Consider the following 10,366-nt stretch of genomic DNA (forward strand, 5'->3'; position numbering starts at 1 on the left):
CCACTGGTCTTAAATCTACAGACTCCAAAGAAAGGATAGGAGTAACCAACCCAAATACCTCCCCTCATCAAACCGCCCCTGAACACAAGGAAGGAGGAAAAAATATACTAAGGATCAAAGCCTAATAATGGTGTATTCTGACCCTCACCACAGCGAGACATCATGGCAAGGGTGCTCAAAGTGCAGCTGTTGCAATGAAAGAAAACATGCCAGTCACGATGCCACAGTAAAGCTATGCTAAGCAGGAAGATATGGGGCTGGAGGAAGGGGAGCTAAACATAAACATATATGGAGATATACCTATCTCCTAGATCTGGAAGGGACCCTGAAAGGTCATCGAGTCCAGCCGCTTCACTAGCAGGACCAAGTACTGATTTTGCCCCAGATCCCTAAGTGGCCCCCTCAAGGATTGAACTCACAACGCTGGGTTTAGCAGGCCAATGCTCAAACCACTGAGTCCCCACTGTAAAAGTACAGGGCTGAAATAACTGTTACAGTCATTTTTATGGGGCACTGATCACCTTGGTGCTACAGCAAAGCAGTCTGGAATGAGCCTTAAAATGTGGTTCTGCCAGGAAAAGTGACTTCTCAATCAACAGATCTACTTTCTGTATCAGTCACATTTGCTGCTTGTACTGCTTTTTACTGCTCTTATCCCTGCAGACCCAGCACAGAGAGCTGAGAGGGAGCTGGAATCTATTCCTCCTTGGGCATCATCTACAGAACTGTTTATTAAGTTCCAGTCAGTGACACCTGTGCAAACAAAGTGATGGCCATGGAGGTTGCACAGGTGTAAACTGAAGGCAAAATTCTTCCTGCAGAATTATTATTGCTGGTGATTGTATATGAGAAGGAAAAAGCCCAGCAGGAGTTTGCAGAGCTGACATTTAAAAATAAGAGGCCTGATTCTCCTCTCAAATTGGCTTCAGTCCAGTCATTCCTGATTTACATTGGTGTAAGAACAGAATTTGGCCTGATATTTTTTTACATGTGAACTAAGCAAATCTGATCTGTTTTTTTCTGAATGAAAGAAACCAGGCATGTGACTGGGAGATTTTGCATTATTCTCTTGAACCTATGAACAACAAACACATGCTGCAGTATGATGTGACTTAAACTGGGAGCCCGGACTTCAGCTAATAGTCTTCAGGAACTTTCAGCAAGTAAAGAACTTTAGAATCATTTATATCTTCCTGGTATTGTTGCTGAAAAAGAATGGAAAGCAACAGGCTAATTAGATTTGCCAGTCCTGTTACCACTGATGAGAGCCACTGCTTAGATGCCCAAGGGGAAGAAGAGAAGGACCGAAGATAAAGGAACATGAGACTTGCCTATTCATGCTTCCTTCCTGGATTTTGTTTCCTTTTCCTCTCTTGAGTGTCTGTCTTTCTCCTCAAATTAACTGCTGTAAGGATGCTAAATGGCTTGAATGAGGAAGGGCTACTCTGCATTAACTAGAAAGGGTATTGACAATATGCAAGGCACTGTGTGCTCTGCAACAAGCTGGACCTAAATTTTGCAGGTAGGATCCTGTATTTGTAGCAGCTTCATCTGAATTTAAAACTTGAGGTTTTAAATACATTAATGACAATGAATAATCCAATCAATGCACTAGTCCACACATTTGCAGTTTCTGATGAGCTGCAGAAATTTGTACTGACAACCCATGACTACATAATTGTGACGCTCTGTATCTCGAGGGAACACCAGCACCCTTGTAAAACAATTGTGTGGTATCCAATGCAGTTTTCATGTTGGGTGTCTTCGGAAGGCTCATGATGCACTTAGCATTGTTGCCATAATGATGTTATAGGTTATAATTTCATGTATATAGTTATGAGGCTGAAAATTTGTCTTCATGGCTTAAAATAAGCCCAGGCAAAAACTCTCCAAGAGCAGAGTTCACACCTCATCAGGGCATGTATGGGACAAACCCAGCCCAGCCTCACAGAAACAAAGGACACTGACCTAGGCAGCAACAAAAGGATCTGTTGGACTCTCCAGTGAGTCACCCCCTTCCTTTGGCCAATGTAGGACTGTGATGAGGTGATGCTCACCTGACTCTGAAGGGGCGGGGGGGGGGGGAGTCAAGAGGAAAGAACATGATAAAAGGGAGAGATGTTTACCAAGCTCTTCCTCTCTCTTCCATCTACATCTACAGACACCACACCAAGCAACTGAAGCGCTGATCAAAGGGGAGAGCCTGGCTGAAGGGCAACCAGCCAACCTGTGGTGAGAAACATCTAAGTTCGTAAGGACACCGACCGTATTAAGATGAGCGTAGAATGCGTTTTGCTTTTATTTCATTTGACCAAATCTGACTTACTACGCTTTGACGTATAATCACTTAAAATCTATCTTTATAGTTCATAAATCTGTTTGTTTATTCTACCTGAAGCCGTGCGCTTGGTTTGAAGCACGTCAGAGACTCCCCATCAGATAACAAGCTCGGTGCATATCAATTTCTTTGTTAAATTGATGAATTCATATAAGTTTGCAGCGTCAAGTGGGCATAACTGGACACCCCAAGACAGAAGTTCCTAGGGTTGTGTCTGGTACCTGAGATATTGGCTAGTGTCATTTGGTTGCACAATTTAAGAAGCAGCTTACATGCCAGAGGCTGTGCATGAACAGCCCAGGAGTGGGGTTCTTACAGCAGAGCAGGGTAAGGCTGGTTCCCGGAGTCAAGGATTGAAGTGACCTAGCAGATCAGCGGTCCAGATAACAAGAGAGGGGAACATCACAATCATAGAACAGGCAGAAGTGAGGCTGGAGTACTTTGATGAGGCTATTTGGAATTCTAATACCTGCGGAGGAGTGGGAGGCAGCTTGGGACTGTGGGATAAGCACATTAGCTGATGTTTCTGCAAAAATATTAGCAGTGAAATAGTTAACAATTTTGCCATTTATGTTGCTATTGTTATATTTCAGAATCAATACCACAGTGAGATGAATGGGGGTATCTCACATCTGTCAAAGCTCTTAGAATCATAGAATGATAGAAGATTAGGGTTGGAAGAGACCTCAGGAGGTCATCTAGTCCAACTCCCTGCTGAAAGCAGGACCAATCCCCAACTAAATCATCCCAGCCAGGGCTTTGTCAAGCCTGACCTTAAAAACCACTAAGGATGGAGAGTCAACTACCTCCCTAGGGAACCCATTCCAAATTCTGCAGCTGTGGAATCGTAGGCCCTTGAAAATACGTTATGATTAAACACAATGCACAATCGTTCTATTCCTTTCAATTGAAAGGGTTGAGTGGGGGGAGAGCAGCACAGGTATCTGTCATTTTCAAGCCCTATTTTTATAAAGGTGACCAACAAAAGGGGGAAAATGGGATATGTACCTCATTTTTTGCTTTTATAAATGTTTAAAGAAAGCTTGAAAGGAGTTTCTGTACACATTTCTTCTTCTGCTTATTTTTTAGAAAATACAAATATCTTAAGTATCTTATACCTTAAAAATAACAAGACTATCAAGTTTCATCTTCATTGATTTTGCTAAAGGACTCCATGGATGACTGGGAGGAGTGGTTGATACACTGGAGGGGAGGGATAGGATACAGAGGGACCTAGACAAATTAGAGGATTGGGCCAAAAGAAATATGATGAGGTTCAACAAGGACAAGTGCAGAGTCCTGCACTTAGGACGGAAGAATCCCATGCACTGCTACAGACTAGGGACCGAATGGCTGGGCAGCAGTTCTGCAGAAAAGGACCTAGGGGTTACAGTGGACAAAAAGCTGAATATGAGTCAACAGTGTGCCCTCGTTGCCAAGAAGGCTAATGGCATTTTGGGTTGTATAAGTAGGGGCATTTCCAGCAGATCGAGGGACGTGATCATTCCCCTCTACTCAGCACTGGTGAGGCCTCATTTGGAGTACTGTGTCCAGTTTTGGGCCCCACACTACAAGAAGGATGTGGATAAATTGGAGAGAGTCCAGCGGAGGGCAACAAAAATGATTAGGGGGCTGGAGCACATGACTTATGAGGAGAGGCTGAGGGAACTGGGATTGTTTAGTCTGCAGAAGAGAAGAATGAGGGGGGATTTGATAGCTGCTTTCAACTACCTGAAAGGGGGTTCCAAAGAGGATGGATCTAGACTGTTCTCAGTGGTAGAAGATGACAGAACAAGGAGTAATGGTCTCAAGTTGCAGAGGGGGAGGTTTAGGTTGGACATTAGGAAAAACTTTTTCACTAGTAGGGTGGTGAAGCACTGGAATGGGTTACCTAGGGAGGTAGTGGAATCTCCTTCCTTAGAGGTTTTTAAGGTCAGGCTTGACAAGGCCCTGGCTGGGATGATTTAGTTGGGTTTGGTCCTGCTTTGAGCAGGGGGTTGGACTAGATACCTCCTGAGGTCCCTTCCAACCCTGAGATTCTATGATTCTATGACTCAGAATATCTCAGTCTGAATAAAAATCCCTTCCTCTTCCACTTCCTTTCATATCTTTGGTATCTATGTTGTCATAAATCTGCTAGTCCTCCACTTATCCATAAAGTTCCCTGACAAGGCCTGAATTTCTAAGGTAAAAACAAGCCAGAGGGAAAAAAAACTTTTTTTCTGGGGGGAAAAAATCTTTCATGCCTTCTTTAAAAGAAAAAAGGGGGAACCCAGTATTTTTTTCCTTTAGAAACCCCCTTTACTATGAGCTGTGGCCACAAGAGACTGCAGCTCCCAGCACATGTTGCTACAAGTGGTCTTTCATAAGGAGACAGGCACTATACAAAAACCTGATATAGACCGATGCTCCCTCTCAATCAAACCTCCTCAGGTCAAAATAAGAGCACTGCATACTGGGACCAGTAGTCTCCATCCGTCATACCTCCACATTAGAGATGACAAAAAACTGCAATTTGTTTCACTTCATGCACATTTGTGGTGGCTCTTGGAAAATTGTGGGCACAGCTTTTTCTATGGGAGGGCATGCACATACACCCCTCTGTGTGTGCATCTCCAGCAAGGTTACTAAAAGACACACACAAAATGAGAATTACTATTGAATAAATGCAAGGAAATAAGCTTCAGCTATTAAATTAATACTACAAACATTTCTAAGAAGCTCTGTTGCTGCTGCTGAGTCCCTTTGGCCTGATTACAGCTGAAATTGTTTCGCCAGATCCTCAGGTTGTGACTAAGCAGTACCTGGTTTGCATGCATGCTATTTTCTGTATGCTGCAGTTCATCTGTTGCTTGGTTTTCTTTTTGCCATCAGTGGCATTTTGAATAACTCCCTCATTAAATAACACTCCCATGAAGCCCACATTTTATGTACTTTGAATGTCCCCTCTCGAATTTGCATTTAGGCACTCGGATACTGCAGTGAGGAGGGCTGCTCAACTACCAGATAGGTAGGTTCCATTTCCCAGTTTCTCATTAAGTCCTTAGGCCTTTGCAAATTTAATCCTTCCTAAGCAAAGCACGTGAACCTAAAGAGTGATTCTAAGGTTACTCCATGCATGAGACCGTATGTGTGTGTGAGAGAGAAATCAGAGGATTGACCATGATTGAGTCTGTGGGGTCTCAAAGGCTCTTTCAGTCCAGGCATTACTGGATAGGTTGTTGGGGGTGGAAACAGGACTCTGGGGTTTGTGCACGAGGGGCTGGGCTCTAGAACTGGGGGGGAGATATGAGCTCCACTCTGCCTTGTGGACTGCCAGTGCCTCACAATACAGAGAGGTTACAAAACACTGAACTGCAAGTGCTGTATTTCTTGCCTCCATAAGACAGTGAGCATGAGTCCCACAAAGGATGGCTCTGCAGGATCCCCAGTGGTTCTAGGTAGAGTAGGACAGCAAGAGCTCAGTTGGTTACAGAAACACAAGCTATGGAGGGAGATCCATGCCCCACCAGCTAGACGATTTGTTGGGATTGCCCATACTAATCCCCTCTCCTTAGAGCCCCATGATGCATAGTGACTCTAGAGACTGCCACAGATATGCTCCAGGAAGCAGGCGCAGGGAGTCATGTCCACAGCTGCTATGCCCTAGTGTGCATTAGAGGTGTGGAAGTAGGACATGAAGCAATGCACTGAATCTGCACCAAGGGAGCCTGAGGTTAGCTACTAGGAAAGCCAGTCTCACTGGAAGGGCAGTTCCCCTTGGAGCGAGTGCCCATCACTGGAGGTCTGAGGCCAGGCTGGCCACCCCTGGCAGGGATGCTCCGGAGACTCGACGCTGGCTCGGTGCGGGGCTGACCCAGACGGCCTCGCGGGCCCCTCCAGCTGCACGGCGCTGTGACACGGGGTGCCCAGCCGAGGCGGGGCCCGTCAGGAAGCGGCCGGAGGGCCTAGGCGGCCCCCTCCCGGCTGCAGGGGGCCAGGGGCCACCGAGGCCCAACACGCGCCAGGGCCCAGCGTGCACGGGCGGCAGCCAGCCCCCGCCCGCACGAGGCCGGAGGAGGAGGGGTGCGATGTCCCGGCATGCACCGCGTGGGAGGGGGCGGCAAGGACGGGAACGGTGCCCCATCATGCAGCGGGGCAGGGCTGCAGGGGGCCTGATGTCCCGGCATGCACTGTGTCTGGTTTCCCATCATGCATTGGGCGACAGGGGTCGGGGGGCCGCCTCTCCCGGGTCCTGTCTCCTCAGTCCCGAGCCCCCGTACTCACGATGAAGGAGGCCATGTCCGGGCCGGCCGCTGCGCCGGGCGGCTACTCACGGAAACCACCGCCCAGGGCCGGACGGTACCGGCCTCCGAGCACGTTCGGGCAGCTTCGGCAACACTCGGGCCTTTCCGCCTCTCTCCGCTCGGGGAGCTTCGGCAACACTCGGGCCTTTCCGCCTCTCTCCGCTCTGGGAGCTTCGGCAACACTCGGGCCTTTCCGCCTCTCTCCGCTCGGGGAGCTTCGGCAACACTCGGGCCTTTCCGCCTCTCTCCGCTCGGGGAGCTTCGGCAACACTCGGGCCTTTCCGCCTCTCTCCGCTCGGGGAGCTTCGGTAATACTCGGAGCCGTGGCAGGACTCTGGAGCGTTCGGAAAGTTCCGGCTCCACTCGGGCCAGTCCGGCTGCTGCAGCTGGGACTTGCTCGTGGGACGTGTTGGGGGCATGGGGCCGCCCAAGCTGGTCGAGGCCTGTCCACGCGGGGCTGGGGCCGCCTGGCAGGGTCAGGCCCCTGGGTGAAGAGATTTGTGGGTTTCCAAAGTTTGTAAAGACCCAGGCAGAAGTTACCACTGCCCTTCCCCCCCCCACCCCGCAACTCAACCAGAGCCACAGCCCCCCACCCCCGAACCCCCAACTCAGCCAGAGACCCAGCCTCCCAACGCCACAGCTCCCCCGCTGTTTCCTATCATTAAGGCTACGTTTTAGTCATGGCCAGATATTTTTAGTAAAAGTCCTGGACAGGTCACAGGCAATAAACAAAAATTCACAGCCCGTGACCTGTCCATGACTTGTCCTATATACCCCTCACTAAAAGAGGGGCCGTGGATATTCTGGTGGGGGCAATCCAGAGACACTGCAGGTGCAGGGGTGGGGGGCAGCCCGTGGCACGCAGCCTGGGACCCCCACTGGTGCTGTGGGGGGAGGGGAAGGTTGGCAGGGCTGCCAGGCTCCCTACCCAGCTCTGTGGTTCTCTGCGGCTCCAAGTCCTAGGGGGAGGGAAGGCCAGGGGGCTCCCTGGAGTCTCCACATTGCCCCCGCCATGAGCTGCAGGGGTGCCGCACGGAGCTCCCTGCCCCCTCCACCTAGGAGCTGCAGGGACATGCCAGCCGCTTTGCTGCCCCGCACCCCAACCTCCTCCTGAGCCCCCTCCCACACCCAAACTGCCCCAGCAGCAGCTGGTGCTGCTGGCCCAGAGGCTGCCCTGATCTGCTCGGGCAGCCCTGGAGCCAGCAGCACTGGCCGCTGTAGAAGTCATGGGGGACATGGAATCCATGACCTCCATGACAGACATACCTATAAATTGTGCCGGTAACACTGGTGAAGAAGGTGGCAACCTCGGTTGTTTGGACCGAACTGATTAAGCCTTATACAGCAGTTGAACAAAATATTTGTGCCCTTCTGTATAAGGCTTAATCAGTTCAGTCCAAACGACCTAGGTTGCTGCATTCTTCACCAGTATTTTCCACACAATTTAGGGCACCCTGCCTGTACCCTACTGAGGTGCCCTAAATTGTGCGAGTTACACCAGACCCAATCCCAAAATCCCACACTCCCAGCCCCCCCACCTAGCCCCAGCCCTCCCCACTCAACCCCAAAACTCCAGCCTCAGTGTCCCACACCCAGCTACAGGCCTCAGCTGCCAGCCCACAGCCCCATCCGTTCGGCTGCAGAGCGTGGTGGCCAGAGGTACTCTACTCCAGCAGGCTGTGGAGAGCACGTGTGGCGTGAGCGGTGAGGTGGGAAAGCTTCCTGGCCAGTGAGCCTCAGCTTGGCCCAAGGACCTGACTAGAGTGAAAGAGGAGTTCAGGCCCCTTGGCCCGTCCAAACTCTGGCCCTTCTGAAGCTGCCCGCAGGGCCTGCTCGTGAGGTGCCCATCTGCCAACCACAGCCTGGACCGAGACCCAACTCATTTCAGCTCTTGTTGGGGCTGAGCTGTATTTTGTTCCTTAGCTTCGCTTTTCTAGTAAATGCTTCCTCCCCAGCTCCCACCCCCCCCCCTCTTCTCCTGCCCTGTTCCATTCCTTCTGCCCTGCACTCAGCTGTCTTCCATCGCCTGGAAAAAATACTGGCTGCTTTAAAACAGCTGCTCTCCAGTTTCACTCCAGGCCTGTAGCCGCTGTAATCGTTATTGGGCTGCAGGGTGTTTTGTATCTGAAGTCCCCCCAGACACACTTTTATTCAAAGACAGTTGATTATGCTCAGAGATCATCCCCCTTCCTCCCTTTTTTTGGCATGGTAAAAAGGCAGTAAGAATTCATGCCCAACTGTCCCCTTTGCCTTGACTGATGAGATAATGCAGGGCTGAGTTGTTGTTTTCTTTTTCTTTGTGTTAAAATTTAAATAAAACTTAAAAAACTGATCAGTGGTTGGGGGATAGGGGGTTAAAAATGTTAATAAAAATGCTCAGTCATGCCTCTTGCAGTAGAATAGAAACATTTAAATAATGCAGCTGCTGGGCTCTGCTGTTTCTCATGAGCAGCTTTGAGGATATAGGTGTGTAGAACCCCCAGGATGGCTCCCCTACTGAATTAAAAGAAACAAGATTTCAGGTTAAAAAAAAATAAACCATGCAATAAAAGCCCTTCAGCCATCAAACCTAGTTCTTAATAGGAATTTCATAAAGGGAAAATCTTGTGTAGCTCAGCCTTGTAGCTGAGAAAGCAAAACACTGTTTACAAAATGGTGCTGCATTTGCCCATGTTTTAGAGGTGGGGCGTGTCTTCATGTTTTTTTGTTGTTGTTACCCTTTTTGAACCCAAGGGCTAGCTAAAAATTCAGGGGCTAGTCGATTTCTCCTCCTAACCAGAACAATCGGTGATAGTCAGGTATTTCTTGAATGCAGCTTTGCACACTTACAAAGAATATACACAGTCCTCTGTCCCTGAACGTAGAATGAACTAGCAGGAAACAGCACCAAAACCCCTCTGTTCTGCCTGCACTCCTGACCCAAACCCAACTCCTCAGGCTTCTTCCAGGGGCATTCGCTATGCTTTCAGCTGCTCCTCCAGACTGGCTGTGTCACGCTCTAGTTCTCACCCCTCCCATTGCCCTTCTTGCCAGCTAGACCAGGGGTGGGCAAACTTTTTGGCCTAAGGGCCACATTGGGGTTCCAAAACTGTACAGAGAGCCAGGTAGGGAAGGCTGTGCCTCCCTAAACAGCCTGGCCCCCACCCCTTATCCACCCCCTCCCACTTCCCACCCCCCAACTGCCTCCCTCAGAACGCCTGACCCATCCAACCCCCCTGCTCCCTGACTGACCTGCCCCCTATCCACACCCCCACACCCTGACAAGCCCCCTGGGACTCCCACGCCCTATCCAACCGCCCCCTGCTCCCAGTCTGCCCCCTGGGACCTCCGCCCCCTTACCATGCCACTCAGAGCACCAGGACTGGGAGCCAGAGCCAGCCATGCCACCGCACAGCCTAGAGCACTGGGGCAGGCCGGCGGCTCTCACAGCCCCACTGCCCAGAGCGCTGGCGGCACGGCGAGCTAAGGCTGCGGGGGAGGGAGGACAGCAGGGGAGGGGCCGGGGGCTAGCCTCCCTGGCCAGGAGCTCAAGAGCCAGGCAGGACGGTCCCGCAGGATGGATGTGGCCCATGGGCTGTAGTTTGCCCACCTCTGAGCTAGACCAAAACTCCTGGGTGGGTTCATAGACCCTTTTATTAAATGAAGGGTGTGTTCGGGCTCTGAAGTCACCAATCCCTCTCAGCATAACAGGGTCACCACCGACTGAATTGTACTATCAAGTGCTGCACATGCAAAACGGAGT

The 10,366-nt window shown here is 50.3% G+C and overlaps 1 protein-coding gene across 3 annotated transcripts in view; it reads right to left on the minus strand.

Annotated features, from left to right (window-relative positions):
- LOC123351063 overlaps nt 1-6,749 on the minus strand; it is a 78,073-nt gene extending 71,324 nt beyond the window's left edge. For all 3 annotated transcript variants that reach the window (XM_044990212.1, XM_044990210.1, XR_006573916.1), the window contains exon 1: nt 6,605-6,749. In XM_044990212.1, the coding sequence (XP_044846147.1) occupies nt 6,605-6,619 (15 nt within the window). In that variant the 5' untranslated portion in view covers nt 6,620-6,749. The remainder of the gene's footprint in view (nt 1-6,604) is intronic.
- Between the last annotated feature and the right edge of the window lie 3,617 nt (nt 6,750-10,366).

Source organism: Mauremys mutica, chromosome 16 (genome assembly GCF_020497125.1).
Source record: "Mauremys mutica isolate MM-2020 ecotype Southern chromosome 16, ASM2049712v1, whole genome shotgun sequence".
Classification (NCBI taxonomy): Eukaryota; Metazoa; Chordata; order Testudines; family Geoemydidae; genus Mauremys; species Mauremys mutica.